This window comes from Salvelinus fontinalis, chromosome 13, assembly GCF_029448725.1.
Source record: "Salvelinus fontinalis isolate EN_2023a chromosome 13, ASM2944872v1, whole genome shotgun sequence".
Taxonomy (NCBI): Eukaryota; Metazoa; Chordata; class Actinopteri; order Salmoniformes; family Salmonidae; genus Salvelinus; species Salvelinus fontinalis.
Window position 1 is genome coordinate 18,384,758 of NC_074677.1, and position 22,095 is coordinate 18,406,852.

The 22,095-nt window shown below is 48.8% G+C and overlaps 1 protein-coding gene across 12 annotated transcripts in view; it reads right to left on the reverse strand.

Moving 5' to 3' along the window:
* The window catches only part of LOC129868197 (rap guanine nucleotide exchange factor 6-like), a 195,929-nt gene that overhangs the window by 54,402 nt on the left and 119,432 nt on the right, over positions 1-22,095 (reverse strand). For all 12 annotated transcript variants that reach the window (XM_055941951.1, XM_055941946.1, XM_055941948.1 and 9 more), the window contains 3 exons: positions 15,956-16,087; positions 5,886-6,060; positions 360-496 (listed from right to left, as the gene is read on the reverse strand). In XM_055941951.1, the coding sequence (XP_055797926.1) occupies positions 360-496; positions 5,886-6,060; positions 15,956-16,087 (444 nt within the window). The remainder of the gene's footprint in view (positions 1-359; positions 497-5,885; positions 6,061-15,955; positions 16,088-22,095) is intronic.

Below are 22,095 nucleotides of genomic sequence, written 5' to 3' on the forward strand. Positions count from 1 at the left end.
CTGAACACACAGTCTCGTGTAGCTGTCCCCTGCTTTACATGCCTGTGTATGTGTGTGTGTGTAGACGCCTGCTGCCACAGCTGATTGACACAGATCCCATCCACATGCACTGAAGAAAGTGGTGAGGCTAGCTGTCATCGAGGCAAAGGGTGGCTACTTTGAAGAATCTCAAATATATTTTGATTTGTTGAACTCTTTTTTGGTTACTACATGATACTATTTGTGTTATTTCATAGTGTTGATGTCTTCACTATTATTTAAAAATGCAGAAAATAGTAAAAAGAAAGAAAAACCCTTGACTGAGTAGGTGTGTCCAAACTTTTGACTGGTAGTGTGTGTGTTAAGTGTATGGTTGGTACCTCCTGTTTGTCCTGTAGGACGACGGTCCCCGCCTGCTCCACCACCTCAAACACCATGACAGTACACAGGTCCCTTCGCACCGACATGGTCATGTTGGCAAAGGCTGGCAGCTGGTGCATGAACTCCAACAGTTGTTCTGGATGGGGGGAAGAGAGAGAAAGTGAGTAAGAGCGAGAAGGAAGAGAATGAGAGAGCGCGAGAGAGCAATGGAGAGAAAAGGTGCGGTGTAACAGATTGAGGCAGCATAAAATAGCAGAGGAAGAAATCATGAGGAAAAAGGAGACAGAGAGAGTGGTGTGATCAGCTGTGTAACTGATGAGTGTGTACTGTAGCACCTGCGACCTACTCTCTCATTACGCCCTGTTACCATGCAGCCTCCAGTCTAGCGGAGTCAAGATCACAGTCAAAATACAAGATAAGATCTACCGCTCAGATGTTTTAGTTATTTTTAAATGTAATCCTATACAACACTAATCTATGAAAAACATTACTGTCGCAATGAGTTTTGTGCAGTAGGCTATAGGCTCAATACATTATCACCGCATATTGGCTCTCAACGTCCCTCCACTGACACTGACCAAAATGGGACACAGACTTCCAGCTGATGGCGAAACTCGAGTCGCACCTCATTATTTCTGCTTCATGCAGCTGAATCGGGTTCACCTATCGCCAAAAGCGGCAAACAAAAAATGTCATATAAATAGGAACGCAAGCCTTTATCTTTGGGTTATTTACAGAAATGTTTGGCGATCGACCAGTCGATGGTGACCTCTGCCCTACTCACACCTCTCCATAGAACAGGGTGACCTGACTCCAGCCACACTAACAACACTCCGTAAAGGGCCCTCCCCTGCCCATCCTTTCATATCTCAGTGGGTCTGCAGCCAGTGCATACTGCCTAACAAGCCAAAAGCTAAGAAGCCTTAAAACCCAGGCATCCCACAGCCCCCCAGCAGGCAGGTCTCTCTCTGGGTCCTCTGATGTGTGGGCAGGCAGCATCCCCTTCCCCCCAGGAGGACCCCTGGTTTGCACCGCTAATGAGGTGGCCTGGCTGATTGCCCGGGCAAAAAATAAAAAGGGGCCTAACTGGGAAAACCTCAGTGTTTATAGAAATGGAGGGAAGGTGTCGGGGGGGAGAGCAACGTTACAGAGAGCTGGTAGTCCATCCATCAAACTACTAGTTGTGAAACAGGGAAGAGACTCAGGGGGTATGCTAATTTGGTACAGAGCAGACCACACCCATCCTATTAAATTAGTCAAAACAGGAACATTTTACATCTGGCTAGAAATTAATAAGGAAATCTCAACAGATAAAAATGTCATTTGTGGATGTCATGCACATTTGTGGCCTGTTGGAGGTCATTTTGCAGGGCTCTGGCAGTGCACCTCCTTGCACAAAGGCGGAGGTAGCGGTCCTGCTGCTGGGTTGTTGGCCTCCTCCACGTCTCCTGATGTACTGACCTGTCTCCTGGTAGCGCCTCCATGCTCTGGACACTACGCTGACAGACACAGCAAACCTTTTTGCCACAGCTCGCATTGATGTGCCATCCTGGATGAACTGCACTACCTGAGCCACTAGTGTGGGTTGTAGATTCCGTCTCATGCTACCACTAGAGTGAGAGCACCGCCAGCATTCAAAAGTGACCAAAACATCAGCCAGGAAGCATAGGAACTGAGAAGTGGTCTGTGGTCACCACCTGCAGAATCACTCCTTTATTGGGGGTGACTTGCTAATTGCCTATAATTTCCACCTTTTGTCTATTCCATTTGCACAACAGCCTGTGAAATTTATTGTCAATCAGTGTTGCTTCCTAAGTGGACAGTTTGATTTCACAGAAGTGTGATTGACTTGGAGTTACATTGTGTTGTTTAAGTGTTCCCTTTATTTTTTTGAGCAGTGTATATATATATATACAGTTGAAGTCAGAAGATTACATAAACCTTAGCCAAATACATTTAAACTCAGTTTTTAACAATTCCTGACATTTAATCAGAGTAAACATTCCCCGTCTTAGGTCAGTTAGGATCACCACTTTATTTTAAGAATGTGAATTGTCAGAATAATAGTAGAGAGAATGATTTATTTCAGCTTTTATTTCTTTTATCACATTCCCAGTGGGTCAAAAGTTTACATACATTCAGTATTTGGTACTATTGCCTTTACAATTGTTTAACTTAGGTAAGATGTTTGGAGTAGCCTTCCACAAGCTTCCCACAATTCCTCCTGACAGAGCTGGTGTAACTGAGTCAGGTTTGTAGGCAACCTTGCTCGCACACGCTTTTTCAGGACTACCCACAAATTGTCTATAGGATTGAGGTCAGTGCTTTGTGACGGCCAGTCAATACCTTGACTTTGTTGTCCTTTAGTTATTTTGCCACAACTTTGGATGTATGCTTGGGGTCATTGTCCATTTGGAAGACCCATTTGCGACCAAGCTTTAACTTCCTGACTGATGTCTTGAGATGTTGCTACAATATATCCACATCATTTTCCTACCTCATGATGCCATCTATGTTGTGAAGAGCACCAGTCCCTACTGCAGAAAAGCACTCGCACAACATGATGCTGCCACCCCCGTGCTTCACGGTTGGGATGGTGTTCTTCGGTGTGCAAGCCTCCCCCTTTTTCTTCCAAACATAATGATGGTCATTATGGCCAAACAGTTCTATTTTTGTTTCATCAGACCAGAGGACATTTCTCCAAAAAGAACGATCTTTGTCACAAATATTACTTGTCATGCACAAAGTAGATGTCCTAACCGACTTGCCAGAACTATCGTTTGTTAACAAGAAATTTGTGGAGTTGTTGAAAAACTAGTTTTAATGACTCCAACCTAAGTGTGTGTAAACTTCTGACTTCAACTGTATATACACACACACACACATATATACACATATATACATACATATATACATGTATACATATACATATATACATGTATACATATACATATATACATATACATGTATACATATACATATATACATATATACATATACATATACATATATACATATATACATATACATACACATATACATACACATATATATATACATATATATACATATATATACACATATATACACATATATATACACATATATATATACATATATATACATATATATATACACATATATATATACACATATATATACACATATATATATACATATATATATACATATATACACATATACATATACATATATACACATATACATATACATATATACACATATACATATACATATATACACATATACATATACATATATATACACATATATACACATATATATACACATATATACATATATATATACATATATATACATATATGTATATATACATATACATATATATATATATATACATATATATATATATATATATATATATATATATATACACACACACGTGTATGTATGTATGCATGCATGTACACACACACACACACATATATATCAACGAATTGGCGAGGGCACTAGAACAGTCTGCAGCACCTGGCCTCACCTTACTAGAATCTGAAGTCAAATGTCTACTGTTTGCTGATAATCTGGTGCTTCTGTCACCAACCAAGGAGCACCTACAGCAGCACCTAGATCTTCTTCACAGATTCTGCCAGATCTGGGCACTGACAGTAAATCTCAGTCAGACAAAAATAATGCTGCTCCAAAAAAGGTCCAGTTGCCAGGACGACAAATACAAATTCCATCTAGACACCGTTGCCCTAGAACACACAAAAAACTATACATACCTCGGCCTAAACATCAGCGCCGCAGTTAACTTCCACAAAGCTGTGAGCGATCTGAGACACAAGGCAAGAAGGGCCTTCTATGCCATCAAAAGGAACATAAAATCTGACATACTTGAATCAGTTATAGAACCCATTGCCCTTGATGGTTATGAGGTCTGGGGTCTGTTCATCAACCAAGAATTCTGCAAAATTATCCTCTGTGTACTGTACAACATAAAACACCAAATAATGCATGCAGAGCAGATTTAGGCCAATACCCGCTAATGATCAAAATCCAGAAAAGAGCCGTTAAATTCTAAAACCACTTAAAGGAAGCGATTCCCAAACCTTCTATGACAAGGCCGTCATCCACAGAGAGATGAGCCTGGAGAAGAGTCCCCTAAGCAAGCAGGTCCATATCTACTGGGTGAAATACCAGTGTGCAATCACAGCAGCAAGATTTGGGACCGGTTGCCACAAGTAGAGGGCAACCAGTGAAAAACAAACACCATATTTTACCTTTTGTACTTTAAAAACCTCTTGACGCTAGGGGTCAGTTTTCTTTTCTTTTTTAAAATAACGTTCCCAAGGTAAACAGACTATTTCTCAGGTCCAGATCGTAGAATATGCATATAATTTACAGATTAGGATAAAAACACTCCAAAGTTTCCAAACCTGTCAAAATATTGTCTGTGAGTATAACAAAACTGATTCTGCAGGCGAAAACCTGAGGAAATCTAACCCGTAAGTGATTGTTTATTTTTATTTTTAAATCTGTGTTTCCTTGCCCGTCTTTCTTCCACTTAAAGGGGTATCAACCAGATTCCTTTCCAAATGGCTTCCTCAGGCTGTGACCAGGCTTTAGACATAGTTTCAGGCTGTTATTTTGAAAAATGAGCGAGATATTTCAAAAGTAGTCAGGTATCCTCTGAATAGTTCCTGCGCTTGAGAGGGGTAGCTCTCCATTTTCTATCTCTCTTTTATTGAATAGGTTACGGTCCGGTTGAAATATTATCGATTATGTTTGTTAAAAACAACCTGAGGATTGATTATAAAAAACATTTGACATGTTTCTACGAACATTACGGATTCTTTTTGGAATTTTCGTCGAACGGAACGAGGCTTTGGTTTTCTGAACATAACGCGCAACCCAAATGGCATTTTTTTGTCATAAAAGTAATATTTATCGAACAAAAAGAACATTTATTGTGTAACTGGGAGTCTCGTGAGTGCAAACATCCGAAGATTATCAAAGGTAAGCGATTCATTTTATTGCTTTTCTGACTTTCGTGACCATGCTAATTTGGGGCTAGCTGTTCTAGCATTGATTGATACACTCACAAAAGCTTGGATTGCTTTCGCTGCAAAGCATATTTTCAAAATCTGACACAATAGGTGGATTAACAACAAGCTAAGCTGTGTTTTGGTATATTTCACTTGTGATTGCATGATTATAAATATTTTTTGTAATATTTTGCACCCTGCAATTCAGCGGTTGTTTAGGAAAATGATCCCGTTAAAGGGATCCGTAGCGCAGAGAAGTTAACTATTTGCACATCGCTACAACACTGTATATAGACATAATATGACATTTGAAATTTCTTTATTTTTTGGAACTTTTTACAATTCATTTTTTATTGTTTATTTCACTTTTGTTTATACATTTCACTTGCCTTGGCCATGCAAACATATGTTTCCCATACCAATAAAGCCCCTTGTATTGAATTGAAAGAGAGGGTAAAGGGGTATTCAGGGAAAAGGAGGAGCGCACAAGAAGCTCACCAATGTCATCATCGTTGCGGTCCACCGGGTCTTTCTCCAGACACTCCCTGACCAGGTCTCTACCAATCAGGGTGTCTGACGTCCTCTCCAGGTCTTCATCCTCCTCCTCCTCAGAGTCCACCGCTGCCTCCGGGAGCCCGGATAGGTCCACGTCACCCATTTCACTCTCTGTAGCCTGCAGAGGTGACAGATATTGGTTATTCTTTAAACGTAGACCAACAAAAATTAAAAACATAATCCCTAAGAATTATGCATACACGACTAATTATTCACACTGCCCATATTTTCCATGCTGTTTGGACAGATGGTTGGAATGAACTGGTGCTGAGGGTTACGGAGTGCTCAGATCAACTGGGATTTGAACCCACTACCCTGAGGTTAAGCGACCAGCTCCCCAGTCACTTTAGAAATATTCAAGGCCATCTGTCTATTCGCTCCTCTAGCACTGTAACAGACTGAACCTGCCTGCTCTGTTCTACAGTGCTTTCAGGAATGGAAGTGGACAGGATAAAATGGGATGTTTCCTAGATAAGGGATTGATTGGAAGAAGGGAAATGTTACCTGAGAAAGTCTGCCTGTACAGAGACGATGTGAAACACAGAGAAAGTCTGCCTGTACAGAGACGGTGTGAAACACAGAGAAAGTCTGCCTGTACAGAGACGGTGGGAAACACAGAGAAAGTCTGCCTGTACAGAGACGGTGTGAAACACAGAGAAAGTCTGCCTGTACAGAGACGATGTGAAACACAGAGAAAGTCTGCCTGTACAGAGACGGTGTGAAACACAGAGAAAGTCTGCCTGTACAGAGACGATGTGAAACACAGAGAAAGTCTGCCTGTACAGAGACGGTGTGAAACACAGAGAAAGTCTGCCTGTACAGAGACGGTGTGAACCACAGAGAAAGTCTGCCTGTACAGAGACGGTGTGAAACACAGAGAAAGTCTGCCTGTACAGAGACGGTGTGAAACACAGAGAAAGTCTGCCTGTACAGAGACGGTGTGAAACACAGAGAAAGTCTGCCTGTACAGAGACGGTGTGAAACAGAGGATCAGTGTCTTTCTCCCCTCATCTCTGGATCCCTTGTTATTTTATCTAGGTGTTAGACGGAGGGCAGCTCTGTTCTTTCAGCGTGTGAGTGAGTGAGTGAGTGAGTGAGTGAGTGAGTGAGTGAGTGAGCGAGCGCGAGAGAGACAGAGAGAGCGCGAGAGAGACAGAGTGAGAGACAGAGCGAGCGCGAGAGAGACAGAGCGAGCGCGAGAGAGACAGAGCGAGCGCGAGAGAGACAGAGCGAGCGCGAGAGAGACAGAGCGAGCGCGAGAGAGACAGAGCGAGCGCGAGAGAGACAGAGCGAGCGCGAGAGAGACAGAGCGAGCGCGAGAGAGACAGAGCGAGCGCGAGAGAGACAGAGCGAGCGCGAGAGAGACAGAGCGAGCGCGAGAGAGACAGAGCGAGCGCGAGAGAGACAGAGCGAGCGCGAGAGAGACAGAGCGAGCGCGAGAGAGACAGAGCGAGCGCGAGAGAGACAGAGCGAGCGCGAGAGAGACAGAGCGAGCGCGAGAGAGACAGAGCGAGCGCGAGCGAGACAGAGCGAGCGACAGAGAGACAGAGCGAGCGCGAGAGAGACAGAGCGAGCGCGAGAGAGACAGAGCGAGCGCGAGAGAGACAGAGCGAGCGCGAGAGAGACAGAGCGAGCGACAGAGAGACAGCTCGAGCGACAGAGAGACAGAGCGAGCGCGAGAGAGACAGAGCGAGCGCGAGAGAGACAGAGCGAGCGCGAGAGAGACAGAGCGAGCGCGAGAGAGACAGAGCGAGCGCGAGAGAGACAGAGCGAGCGCGAGAGAGACAGAGCGAGAGAGACAGAGCGAGAGAGACAGAGCGAGCGCGAGAGAGACAGAGCGAGCGACAGAGAGAGACAGAGCGAGCGACAGAGAGAGACAGAGCGAGCGCGAGAGAGACAGAGCGAGCGCGAGAGAGACAGAGAGAGCGCGAGAGAGACAGAGCGAGCGCGAGAGAGACAGAGCGAGCGCGAGAGAGACAGAGCGAGCGCGAGAGAGACAGAGCGAGCGCGAGAGAGACAGAGCGAGCGCGAGAGAGACAGAGCGAGCGCGAGAGAGACAGAGCGAGCGCGAGAGAGACAGAGCGAGCGCGAGAGAGACAGAGCGAGCGCGAGAGAGACAGAGCGAGCGCGAGAGAGACAGAGCGAGCGCGAGAGAGACAGAGCGAGAGCGAGAGAGACAGAGCGAGAGCGAGAGAGACAGAGCGAGAGCGAGAGAGACAGAGCGAGCGCGAGAGAGACAGAGCGAGCGCGAGAGAGACAGAGCGAGCGCGAGAGAGACAGAGCGAGAGAGACAGAGCGAGAGAGACAGAGCGCGAGAGAGAGCGAGCGCGAGAGAGAGCGAGCGCGAGAGAGACAGAGCGAGCGCGAGAGAGACAGAGCGAGCGCGAGAGAGACAGAGCGAGAGAGACAGAGCGAGAGAGACAGAGCGAGAGAGACAGAGCGAGCGCGAGAGAGACAGAGCGAGCGCGAGAGAGACAGAGCGAGCGCGAGAGAGACAGAGCGAGCGCGAGAGAGACAGAGCGAGCGCGAGAGAGACAGAGCGAGCGCGAGAGAGACAGAGCGAGCGCGAGAGAGACAGAGCGAGCGCGAGAGAGACAGAGCGAGCGCGAGAGAGACAGAGCGAGCGCGAGAGAGACAGAGCGAGCGCGAGAGAGACAGAGCGAGCGCGAGAGAGACAGAGCGAGCGCGAGAGAGACAGAGCGAGCGCGAGCGCGAGAGAGACAGAGCGAGAGAGACAGAGCGAGCGCGAGAGACAGAGCGAGAGAGACAGAGCGAGCGCGAGAGAGACAGAGCGAGAGAGACAGAGCGAGCGCGAGAGAGACAGAGCGAGAGAGACAGAGCGAGCGCGAGAGAGACAGAGCGAGAGAGACAGAGCGAGCGCGAGAGAGACAGAGCGAGCGCGAGAGAGACAGAGCGAGCGCGAGAGAGACAGAGCGAGCGCGAGAGAGACAGAGCGAGCGCGAGAGAGACAGAGCGAGCGCGAGAGAGACAGAGCGAGCGCGAGAGAGACAGAGCGAGCGCGAGAGAGACAGAGCGAGCGCGAGAGAGACAGAGCGAGCGCGAGAGAGACAGAGCGAGCGCGAGAGAGACAGAGCGAGCGCGAGAGAGACAGAGCGAGCGCGAGAGAGACAGAGCGAGCGCGAGAGAGACAGAGCGAGCGCGAGAGAGACAGAGCGAGCGCGAGAGAGACAGAGCGAGCGCGAGAGAGACAGAGCGAGCGCGAGAGAGACAGAGCGAGCGCGAGAGAGACAGAGCGAGCGCGAGAGAGACAGAGCGAGCGCGAGAGAGACAGAGCGAGCGCGAGAGAGACAGAGCGAGCGCGAGAGAGACAGAGCGAGCGCGAGAGAGACAGAGCGAGCGCGAGAGAGACAGAGCGAGCGCGAGCGCGAGAGAGACAGAGCGAGCGCGAGCGCGAGAGAGACAGAGCGAGCGCGAGAGAGACAGAGCGAGAGAGACAGAGCGAGCGCGAGAGAGACAGAGCGAGAGAGACAGAGCGAGCGCGAGAGAGACAGAGCGAGCGCGAGAGAGACAGAGCGAGCGCGAGAGAGACAGAGCGAGCGCGAGAGAGACAGAGCGAGCGCGAGAGAGACAGAGCGAGCGCGAGAGAGACAGAGCGAGCGCGAGAGAGACAGAGCGAGCGCGAGAGAGACAGAGCGAGCGCGAGAGAGACAGAGCGAGCGCGAGAGAGACAGAGCGAGCGCGAGAGAGACAGAGCGAGCGCGAGAGAGACAGAGCGAGCGCGAGAGAGACAGAGCGAGCGCGAGAGAGACAGAGCGAGCGCGAGAGAGACAGAGCGAGCGCGAGAGAGACAGAGCGAGCGCGAGAGAGACAGAGCGAGCGCGAGAGACAGAGCGAGCGCGAGAGAGACAGAGCGAGCGCGAGAGAGACAGAGCGAGCGCGAGAGAGACAGAGCGAGCGCGAGAGAGACAGAGCGAGCGCGAGAGAGACAGAGCGAGCGCGAGAGAGACAGAGCGAGCGCGAGAGAGACAGAGCGAGCGCGAGAGAGACAGAGCGAGCGCGAGAGAGACAGAGCGAGCGCGAGAGAGACACACACAGAGCCCGAGAGAGAGAGAGACACACACACAGAGCCCGAGAGCGAGAGAGACACACACAGAGCCCGAGAGCGAGAGAGACACACACAGAGCCCGAGAGCGAGAGAGACACACACAGAGCCCGAGAGCGAGAGAGACACACACAGAGCCCGAGAGCGAGAGAGACACACACAGAGCCCGAGAGCGAGAGAGACACACACAGAGCCCGAGAGAGAGAGACACACACAGAGCCCGAGAGAGAGACACACAGAGCCCGAGAGAGAGACACACAGAGCCCGAGAAAGAGAGAGAGACACACACAGAGCCCGAGAGAGAGAGAGACACACACACAGAGCCCGAGAGAGAGAGAGACACACACAGAGCCCGAGAGAGAGAGAGAGACACACAGAGCCCGAGAGAGAGAGAGAGACACACACAGAGCCCGAGAGAGAGAGAGAGACACACACACAGAGCCCGAGAGAGAGAGAGAGAGACACACACACAGAGCCCGAGAGAGAGAGAGAGAGACACACACACAGAGCCCGAGAGAGAGAGAGAGAGACACACACACAGAGCCCGAGAGAGAGAGAGAGACACACACACAGAGCCCGAGAGAGAGAGAGAGACACACACACAGAGCCCGAGAGAGAGAGAGAGACACACAGAGCCCGAGAGAGAGAGAAAGAGACACACACAGAGCCCGAGAGAGAGAGAAAGAGACACACACAGAGCCCGAGAGAGAGAGAAAGAGACACACACAGAGCCCGAGAGAGAGAGAAAGAGACACACACAGAGCCCGAGAGAGAGAGAAAGAGACACACACAGAGCCCGAGAGAGAGAGAAAGAGACACACACAGAGCCCGAGAGAGAGAGAGAGAGACACACACAGAGCCCGAGAGAGAGAGAGAGACACACACAGAGCCCGAGAGAGAGAGAGAGACACACACAGAGCCCGAGAGAGAGAGAGAGACACACACAGAGCCCGAGAGAGAGAGAGAGACACACACAGAGCCCGAGAGAGAGAGAGAGACACACACAGAGCCCGAGAGAGAGAGAGAGACACACACAGAGCCCGAGAGAGAGAGAGAGACACACACACACAGAGCCCGAGAGAGAGAGAGAGACACACACACACAGAGCCCGAGAGAGAGAGAGAGACACACACAGAGCCCGAGAGAGAGAGAGAGACACACACAGAGCCCGAGAGAGAGAGAGAGACACACACAGAGCCCGAGAGAGAGAGAGAGACACACACAGAGCCCGAGAGAGAGAGAGAGACACACAGAGCCCGAGAGAGAGAGAGAAAGAGACACACACAGAGCCCGAGAGAGAGAGAAAGAGACACACACAGAGCCCGAGAGAGAGAGAGAAAGAGACACACACAGAGCCCGAGAGAGAGAGAGAAAGAGACACACACAGAGCCCGAGAGAGAGAGAGAGACACACACAGAGCCCGAGAAAGAGAGAGAGACACACACAGAGCCCGAGAGAGAGAGAGAGACACACACAGAGCCCGAGAGAGAGAGAGAGACACACACAGAGCCCGAGAGAGAGAGAGAGACACACACAGAGCCCGAGAGAGAGAGAGAGACACACACAGAGCCCGAGAGAGAGAGAGACACACACAGAGCCCGAGAGAGAGACACACACAGAGCCCGAGAGAGAGACACACACAGAGCCCGAGAGAGAGAGAGACACAGAGCCCGAGAGAGAGAGAGACACAGAGCCCGAGAGAGAGACACACAGAGCCCGAGAGAGAGACACACAGAGCCCGAGAGAGAGAGAGACACAGAGCCCGAGAGAGAGAGAGACACAGAGCCCGAGAGAGAGAGAGACACAGAGCCCGAGAGAGAGACACACAGAGCCCGAGAGCGCGAGAGACACAGAGCGCGAGAGACACAGAGCCCGAGAGAGACACAGAGCGCGAGAGAGACACAGAGCGCGAGAGAGACACAGAGCGCGAGAGAGACACAGAGCGCGAGAGAGACACAGAGCGCGAGAGAGACACAGAGCGCGAGAGAGACACAGAGCGCGAGAGAGACACAGAGCGCGAGAGAGAGAGAGAGAGACACACACAGAGCCCGAGAGAGAGAGAGACACACACAGAGCCCGAGAGAGAGACACACACAGAGCCCGAGAGAGAGACACACACAGAGCCCGAGAGAGAGACACACAGAGCCCGAGAGAGAGAGAGACACAGAGCCCGAGAGAGAGACACACAGAGCCCGAGAGAGAGAGACACAGAGCCCGAGAGAGAGAGAGACACAGAGCCCGAGAGAGAGAGAGACACAGAGCCCGAGAGAGAGAGAGACACAGAGCCCGAGAGAGAGAGAGACACAGAGCCCGAGAGAGAGAGAGACACAGAGCCCGAGAGAGAGACACACAGAGCCCGAGAGCGCGAGAGACACAGAGCCCGAGAGAGACACAGAGCGCGAGAGAGACACAGAGCGCGAGAGAGACACAGAGCGCGAGAGAGACACAGAGCGCGAGAGAGACACAGAGCGCGAGAGAGACACAGAGCGCGAGAGAGACACAGAGCGCGAGAGAGACACAGAGCGCGAGAGAGACACAGAGCGCGAGAGAGACACAGAGCGCGAGAGAGACACAGAGCGCGAGAGAGACACAGAGCGCGAGAGAGACACAGAGCGCGAGAGAGACACAGAGCGCGAGAGAGACGCAGAGAGCCAACGAGCGAGAGAGACGCAGAGAGCCAACGAGCGACAGAGACGCAGAGAGCCAACGAGCGACAGAGACGCAGAGAGCCAACGAGCGACAGAGACGCAGAGAGCCAACGAGCGACAGAGACGCAGAGAGCCAACGAGCGACAGAGACGCAGAGAGCCAACGAGCGACAGAGACGCAGAGAGCCAACGAGCGACAGAGACGCAGAGAGCCAACGAGCGACAGAGACGCAGAGAGCCAACGAGCGACAGAGACGCAGAGAGCCAACGAGCGACAGAGACGCAGAGAGCCAACGAGCGACAGAGACGCAGAGAGCCAACGAGCGACAGAGACGCAGAGAGCCAACGAGCGACAGAGACGCAGAGAGCCAACGAGAGACAGAGAGCCGACAGAGAGCCAACGAGCGACAGAGAGCCAACGAGCGACAGAGAGCCAACGAGCGACAGAGAGCCAACGAGCGACAGAGAGCCAACGAGCGACAGAGAGCCAACGAGCGACAGAGAGCCAACGAGCGACAGAGAGCCAACGAGAGACAGAGAGCCAACGAGAGACAGAGCCAACGAGCGACAGAGAGCCAACGAGAGACAGAGAGATAACGAGAGAGAGAGAGACAACGAGAGAGAGACAACGAGAGAGAGAGAGAGAGACAACGAGAGAGAGAGAGCCAACGAGAGAGACAGAGAACCATTACTGTTGATATCTCCATGTGGGTTTGGGAACGAGAGGGACACAGAAAGAGGGAGACGTTTTGTGCCCATACAGGTCTCAGATCAGGTCAAATCTAAACTGACAGGGACATCAGTTCCTGGTGGCTGCACAGGGGACTGAGCCAGAGACACCCCATCAAATCACCCAGAGACAGAGAGAGAAGAGATCGAGAAGGGAAGAGAGACACTGCAGCCCAGAGTGACTGAGTGGTATGGCAGCTCACCGCTCAGGGCTGGACGAGAGATCAAGCATTTCAAAAAACACAAGCTGTAAACAAACTCACCGACTGGCAGCAATAGAAGCTGCTGGACTCAAGTCAACGTACATTTATGGACACAGCTGACTGAGTTCCTCTAAATCAATGACAGGTGACTCTATGAGGAGGAGAGAACAGGGAGATAGTCTGGTTGGTGAGAGAGGTTTGTGTAATGGTGGGTCAAAGGTGAGAGAGAAGGTTTGTGTAATGGTGGATCAAAGGTGAGAGAGAAGGTTTGTGTAATGGTGGGTCAAAGGTGAGAGAGAAGGTTTGTGTAATGGTGGGTCAAAGGTGAGAGGTGGTTTGTGTAATGGTGGGTCAAAGGTGAGAGAGGTGGTTTGTGTAATGGTGGGTCAAAGGTGAGAGAGAAGGTTTGTGTAATGGTGGGTCAAAGGTGAGAGAGAAGGTTTGTGTAATGGTGGGTCAAAGGTGAGAGAGAAGGTTTGTGTAATGGTGGGTCAAAGGTGAGAGAGAAGGTTTGTGTAATGGTGGGTCAAAGGTGAGAGAGAAGGTTTGTGTAATGGTGGGTCAAAGGTGAGAGAGAAGGTTTGTGTAATGGTGGATCAAAGGTGAGAGAGAAGGTTTGTGTAATGGTGGGTCAAAGGTGAGAGAGAAGGTTTGTGTAATGGTGGGTCAAAGGTGAGAGAGAAGGTTTGTGTAATGGTGGGTCAAAGATGAGAGAGAAGGTTTGTGTAATGGTGGGTCAAAGATGAGAGAGAAGGTTTGTGTAATGGTGGGTCAAAGATGAGAGAGAACGTTTGTGTAATGGTGGGTCAAAGGTGAGAGAGAAGGTTTGTGTAATGGTGGGTCAAAGATGAGAGAGAAGGTTTGTGTAATGGTGGGTCAAAGATGAGAGAGAACGTTTGTGTAATGGTGGGTCAAAGGTGAGAGAGAAGGTTTGTGTAATGGTGGGTCAAAGATGAGAGAGAAGGTTTGTGTAATGGTGGGTCAAAGATGAGAGAGAAGGTTTGTGTAATGGTGGGTCAAAGATGAGAGAGAACGTTTGTGTAATGGTGGGTCAAAGGTGAGAGAGAAGGTTTGTGTAATGGTGGGTCAAAGATGAGAGAGAAGGTTTGTGTAATGGTGGGTCAAAGATAAGAGAGAAGGTTTGTGTAATGGTGGGTCAAAGGTGAGAGAGGTGGTTTGTGTAATGGTGGGTCAAAGATGAGAGAGAAGGTTTGTGTAATGGTGGGTCAAAGGTGAGAGAGAAGGTTTGTGTAATGGTGGATCAAAGGTGAGAGAGAAGGTTTGTGTAATGGTGGGTCAAAGGTGAGAGAGAAGGTTTGTGTAATGGTGGGTCAAAGGTGAGAGAGAAGGTTTGTGTAATGGTGGGTCAAAGGTGAGAGAGAAGGTTTGTGTAATGGTGGGTCAAAGGTGAGAGAGAAGGTTTGTGTAATGGTGGGTCAAAGGTGAGAGAGAAGGTTTGTGTAATGGTGGGTCAAAGGTGAGAGAGAAGGTTTGTGTAATGGTGTGTCAAAGGTGAGAGAGGTGGTTTGTGTAATGGTGGGTCAAAGATGAGAGAGAAGGTTTGTGTAATGGTGGGTCAAAGATAAGAGAGAAGGTTTGTGTAATGGTGGGTCAAAGGTGAGAGAGAAGGTTTGTGTAATGGTGGGTCAAAGATGAGAGAGAAGGTTTGTGTAATGGTGGGTCAAAGATGAGAGAGAAGGTTTGTGTAATGGTGGGTCAAAGGTGAGAGAGAAGGTTTGTGTAATGGTGGGTTAAATGTGGCCTGGAGTTAGAGAACGTAAGAGTAGGGGTGGGATTAGCGATATATAGAGGTAGGTGCAGGAGCTAAGGTTAGAACATTTGATATAATAGTGAGGGTAGGGGGGAGGTGGGGTCTGAGGTCCTGGGAGCAGGACCTCTGTGTCCTGTGTACCCTGTCCTTTAGCACACAACGCTACAGGAGAGAGGGGCCCTTAGAACCACAGGAAACCCAACTAACACACACTATAATTAGCAGCCCTGGATGGATGGATGGGAGGAGAGGACATGTTCCATTGAAGTGGAAAAGCAGGGGGAGAGAGGTGGAGAGAGGGCAGGGAGGAAGGGTGAGGAATGGTATGAGGGCGGTAAACAGAGGGTTACATGGAGCGTGGGGAGGGCTGGGTCAGTCGAGCTGGGGAATGGTAACGTCCACACCTTTCCATCGTTCCTCCTTTACAAGCAGGAAAGCCATGGAGCATTGACTGACTTCAAAGTTATACAGTATTGAGAGAAGAAAAGGCTCGGAGCATTACTGAAACAGAATAATGGAACTTCAAAGCTTTGGAAAGGTGAGGTTATAAGTATACTACGTCAGCTCAGTTTGTAAATGGTGAAATAGTGTAGAGGCTACCTGGTAGATGTCTGAAAGGCTACTGCTCCCCGAGTCGCTGGTGATACTGCATCCGGATTGGCTGGGCGGCACGTGGCTCCCCTGGCTGTGGGGTTGGTCTGTAAGGTGCATCTTATTTAGGTCTCCAGGAAGCTGCTCAGACACACACAGGAAGAGAGAAGGACGGCTGTTAATATCACAGGACACACATGCACGGCACGCGGGTGAACACACACTGTAGACAGACACAGAGAGAGAGAGAGACACAAGCGATCATCAACTAGATTCAGCAGAGGGAAGATTTGTTTCATGAGCGGATGGTCGGAACATAATGACTAATAATTTGTAGACTGCAAGAAGCCTAAACAGATATGTTTGCTAGAAGAATCATTTCAGAATGTGGTATGTGTATACGATGACGTCGTGTCTCTACTATGTGTGGGAAGATTTCTTCAAATAAAATCACTTGGATCCGATTTCCTGCTATTTATTTTTTTAACAGGCTTTTATGTCCAACAATTCCACACAACAATAAAGAAATAAAAAAATACAGTGTACTTGGAAAGTATTCACACCCTTTTACGAAATTGAAATTGAGCTCAGGTGCATCCTGTTTCCATTGATCACCCTTGAGTTGTTTCTACAACTTGATTGGAGTCCACCTGTGGTAAATTAAATTGATTGGACATGATTTGGAAAGGCACACACCTGTCTATATAAGGTCCCACAGTCGACCGTGCACGTCAGAGCATAAACCAAGCCATGACGTCGAAGGAATTGTCCTAGAGCTCCGAGACAGGATTCTGTCGAGGCACAGTTCTGGGGAAAGACACCAAAACATTTCTGCAGCATTGAAGGTCACTATGAACACAAAGGCCTCCATCATTCTTAAATGGAAGACGTTTGGAACAACCAAGACTCTTCCTAGAGCTGGCCGCCCGGCCAAACTGAGCAATCGGGGGAGAAGGACCTTGGTCAGGGAGGTGACCAAGAGCCAGATGGTCACTCTGAAGGAGCTCCAGAGTTCCTCTGTGGAGATGGGAGAATCTTCCAGAAGGATAACCATCTGTGTAGCACTCCACCAATCAGGCCTTTATGGTAGAGTTGCCAGACAGAAGCAACTCATCAGTAAAAGGCAGGAATTTTGTCCGACTCCTCTTCAATGGCTGTGCGAAGGTGCTGGATATTGGCGGGAACTGGAACATGCCTTTCGTACACGTCGATCCAGAGCATCCCAAACATGCCCAACGTGTGACATGTCTGGTAAGTACGCAGGCCATGGAAGAACTGGTACATTTTCAACTTCCAGGAATTGTGTTCAGATCCTTGCGAAATGATCTTGCTGAAACATGAGGTGATGGCGGTGGATGAATGGCACGACAATGGACCTCAGGATCTCATCACGGTATCTCTGTGTATTCAAATTGTTATCGATAAAATGTCATTGTGTTCATTGTCCGTAGCTTATGCCTGACAATACCATAACCCCACCGCCACCATGGGGCACTCTGTTCACAACGTTGACAACAGCAAACCGCTCACCCACACAACGCTATACAAGTGGTCTGCAGTTGAGGCCAGGTGGACGTACTGCCAAATTCTGTAAATAGACATTGGAGGTGGCTTATGGTAGAGGAATTAACATGACATTATTTGGCAACAATTCTGGTGGACATTACTGCAGTCAGCATGCTTATTGTATGCTTCCTTAGAACTTCAGACCTCTGTTGCATTGTGTTGCGCAAAACTGCACATTTTAGTGTCCTTTTATTGTCCCCAGTACAAGGTGCACCTGTGTAATGAACAGGTTTTTGATATGCCACACCTGTCAGGTGGATGGATTATCTTGACAAATGCTCACTAACAGGGATGTAAACAAAATTGTGCACAACATTTGAGAGAAATAAGCTTTATGTGCGTATAGAATTTTTATTTATTTATTTGGCATCAAAACATTGTGGGTCACTGCTTTCATAAAGATACTGAAACAATTGTCACCTGGCGAAATGAGATGAGGATCACTGAAAATAAGCTGTAATTGAAAGAAATGTATCACTTCCGTTGTTCCCTTTCAGGACGCAGGTTTGTTCCCTTTCAGGACGCAGGTTTGTTCCCTTTCAGGACGCAGGTTTGTTCCCTTTCAGGACGCAGGTTTGTTCCCTTTCAGGACGCAGGTTTGTTCCCTTTCAGGACGCAGGTTTGTTCCCTTTCAGGACGCAGGTTTGTTCCCTTTCAGGACGCAGGTTTGTTCTTTAAACCATAAGCTACTACTACACACAAGTCAATAATGATCACCTCACCTATGGTAGATGGACTAAACTTCCAGTCAACCTGGATAATGTTACAACAGCCCAGTGTTTCATTAATCAACCAAGAAAACCATCCCATCAATGAGAGACTCAAGACACACCAGGACAACATCCAAAACAGACAAAGAGCAGCCACCAATGCCCTGCTAACAGCCTAACCACACACAGTAAGTGACCAGTTCAGCTTCTATATCACAATGATCAGGTATTCTACCAACTCAGTCCAGTGTTCCCAGGTCTTACCAGCCTGAGGCGGGTGAGGGAGCTGGTCTGGTTGCGTGGACAGTGGGTGAACCTGCATCACACCTCCATGGCCACCTCTGCCAACCTTGGTGGTGCCAACCAGACAACAAGCCACCCACCCAAAGCTGGCGCTGGACCCATCTCCGTGCCACCATGTAATAAACAAGTTCAGTTTACACTGCGTACTGGGTGGGGGCTGGGCAGCCCCACCAACTTACAACCCCTTAACCCATCCCTCCACAGGCGACTGGGGAGAGTCCATCCTCCAACCTCTACACCATACACAAGAAAAAACATAGGCTGGACTAGGAGACAGGAGAGCTGGTTGCAGTCATGAGAATGACCCTGTACACAATTTAACCTAGGTGGAGCTGGAGAAATCTCACACTGACAATTAGGTTAGACAAATGGCTGTGTCCTAGATAGGACTGAGGTGGGGAGCCCAGCCAATGTAGAGAGCAAGGCTGAGGCTGGAGGTTTTTTAATTTAACCTTTATTTAACTAGGCAAGTCAGTAAAGAACAAATTATTTTTTACAATGATGGCCTACACCGGCCAAACTAGGACGACGCTGGGCCAAACCCGGATGACGCTGGGTCAAGCGCTGCCCTATGGGACTACAGCCTGGATTCGAACCAGGGTGTATGTAGTAACGCCTCTAGCACTGAGATGGTGGCTTAGACCACTGCGCCACTCAGGATCCCCAGGGTGAAGGTGTGCAGATAGGGCGGTCAGAGAGTAGCTTAACCGTGAATAATGTAACACTTCTCCACAGCTCAGTCAGAAAATCACAACCCAAACCCCAAGCATTCTCATCTGGACACATCCACTCCTATTCAACTAAAATCCATTTTCCATTACACTGGGGCTGTAAATGCAATCTTCTTCCACTTACAGCTCAACTGGCACCAACATGAGGGGCGTAGTCGGCAGCAGTTGATATTGACAACAGCAACCAAAGGTGGCGGTGCCATAACTAAAATGAAAAGTGTTGCAAGTCATACAGCGGCCGGTTAGAACAGAATCTCCCTCTCAACGAGCTAAACGGGTCGTTCATTTTGTTTATTCCACAGCCAAGCGGGTCAATATTGATTCCTTTACGATGGGGTCAGGTTTCAGACAATGATGAATCTCTGGCCTGTATCCATTTAACAAATCTATCGGATTCCCAGAGGAGAAAACTAATGTGTATATATCCATTATCATGGCCTCAAAACCCAGAACATTTAGGATCTGAATGCTCCAACCACTCTGGTTAAAACTCCCAACATCAAACAATAACAGCACCGTTATCAACATGGCAATCAGAAACAGTGGTGACACTAGGTTGGGTGTTGATGTCACATGGCATGGCAATCAAAGTCTTTCATCCTGGGGATGAAGTCTGATGATGACATATGAGAGGCCGTGGGAGGACGGGATTGGCTAATGAGGCCGCTGGGGGGACAAACGGGCCAATGAAAGGGTAAACCTCGCTAATTGCTGCAGTCTCGCGGCTCTAATTCACACTTCACACCAACTTTACTTAATGGCACGCCAATGCCCTCCCGCCTTCCACTGTCTGTTCTCCTCCTGTTCTGATCATGAATTAATGATAGCAGTGTGGGGTGATTAAATATGAATGTCTTATTCCTTTGGCTGTATGAATCTATCACATCAACAAGGGAACGCAAGGCGAGCCAGGACTGATCATTTAAGTCTTCTCTCTAAAAGTCCAAACTATGACTAGACCTAAATTGGAGTCACATTGTCACAACAGAGCATTTCTAATTTATTCACTTGTATTATAACCTTACCTTGAAAAGGAGATATATTTTACTCTACTCATTTCATTTCTGTAGACTGGCTACAGTAATTAACTTGTCGTGGGATTGAACCTCCATTCCCCTCGTTCCTGTGAGGCCTTTATAGTGCACTATAAAGGGGATAGCCAGCCATTTGGGACGCAACGATTGGAATAAAGCTGTAAGCAGATGTTTAGGTGTGATGCTAGTAATGACCCTGGTTCACAAAGACCGGCCACCGATCCAGAATAGGCCCGTTCTAGATGCACCAGCACTAACGCACCGGTACAGGATCTCAGCAGGGGCTCCATCATTAAAACATAGTGGAGCTTCCCAATTATGCCTTAACTGCTTCAGAGCTGAGCTCGCCACAGCAAGGGAGGGCTAGTGTTAGCCTATTTATAGATACTGGACGTATGGCATATTCACCATGCATAGATCCAAGCCATTTCTATTCCATCTTTCATTGGAGGCAACTCATTGTATCATGTATGATAGGAGAGAAGCAATCCTCACATCTCAACGTGAAATAAACCAGAAGGAGAGGTCTTATCATGTTTTTCTTTTATCACAGAGTAGAGCAGTACTCCCAAACAGAGACACGTGAGCCTGGAGCCTGGAGGTGGGCCGGGCTGCTCGGGGTTAAGAAGGAAGTACTTCTGATGATAACACTGTAGAGGATGTCAGTCACTGGAGCCATCCATCTAAACTATTCACATGGCCAGATGTTGCTCCTCCCCACCAGTGTCAAATACGCTCCCAGACAAACATCTGTGACTCGGAGGATTGGATTGTCCCTCCTCCCACATGGCGGGCGCTTTAACCACTGCTACGGGAGGGATGTCCTTGATCAGTTGACTAGGAGATTCTAGATTGATCCATTTCAGATGTAACGTCTCGGAACCGTTCCAAAACACACACTGGTTATAACTGATCTCCATTTCCATGTTCTATGTATCAATATCCCAACTCAAATCAGTAGGGTTAGATTAGTGTCTAGCTGTGGATCTCTGTGTTCTGCTAGTAAGTGAGGAGAGACCGACCGACCGACCGACCGACCGACCGACCGACCGACCGACCGACCGACCCACACACGATGAACGCCGTTGTAAATAACAGGCTGGGAAGAGTGATTGCAGGCTGCACTGAGAGAAAGAGCAGGTTATTGATATATAGTCGATTACTCCACTAGCTTGTCAGCTTTCCTTCCTTTCTCTTCCTGAGACCCAAACAGCCAAAGCAATTATGTTAACAGCAATAAAATGAGCGTTACTCCTGGCTGCCAACTCTCTACCAGGCCAACTTTAAAGGGATACTTTGGGATTTTGTCAATAAGGCCCTTTATCTACTTCCCCAGTGTCAGATGAACTAGTGGAAACCAGGAAAGCATTTTTGTCTCTGCGTGCAGCAGTGGAGGCTGTGGAGGGGACGACGGCTCATAATAATGTCTGGAAAGGAGCAAATGGAAGGGCATCAAAAACAAGGAAACGGTGTGTGATATGTTTGATACCATTCCACCTACTCCGCTCCAGCCGTTACCATGAGCCCGTCCTCCCCAATTAACTTGTTTGGGATAGGGGGCAGCATTTTCACATTTGGATGAATAGCGTGCCCAGCGTGAACTGCCTCCTACTCAGTCCCAGATGCTAATATATGCATATTATTAGTATTGGGTAGAAAACACTCTGAAGTTTCTAAAACTGTTTGAATGATGTCTGTGAGTATAACAGAACTCATATGGCAGGCAAAAACCTGAGAAGAAATCCAAACAGGAAGTGGGAAATCTTAGGTTTGTAGTTTTTGAACTCACCCTTTTCAAATACACA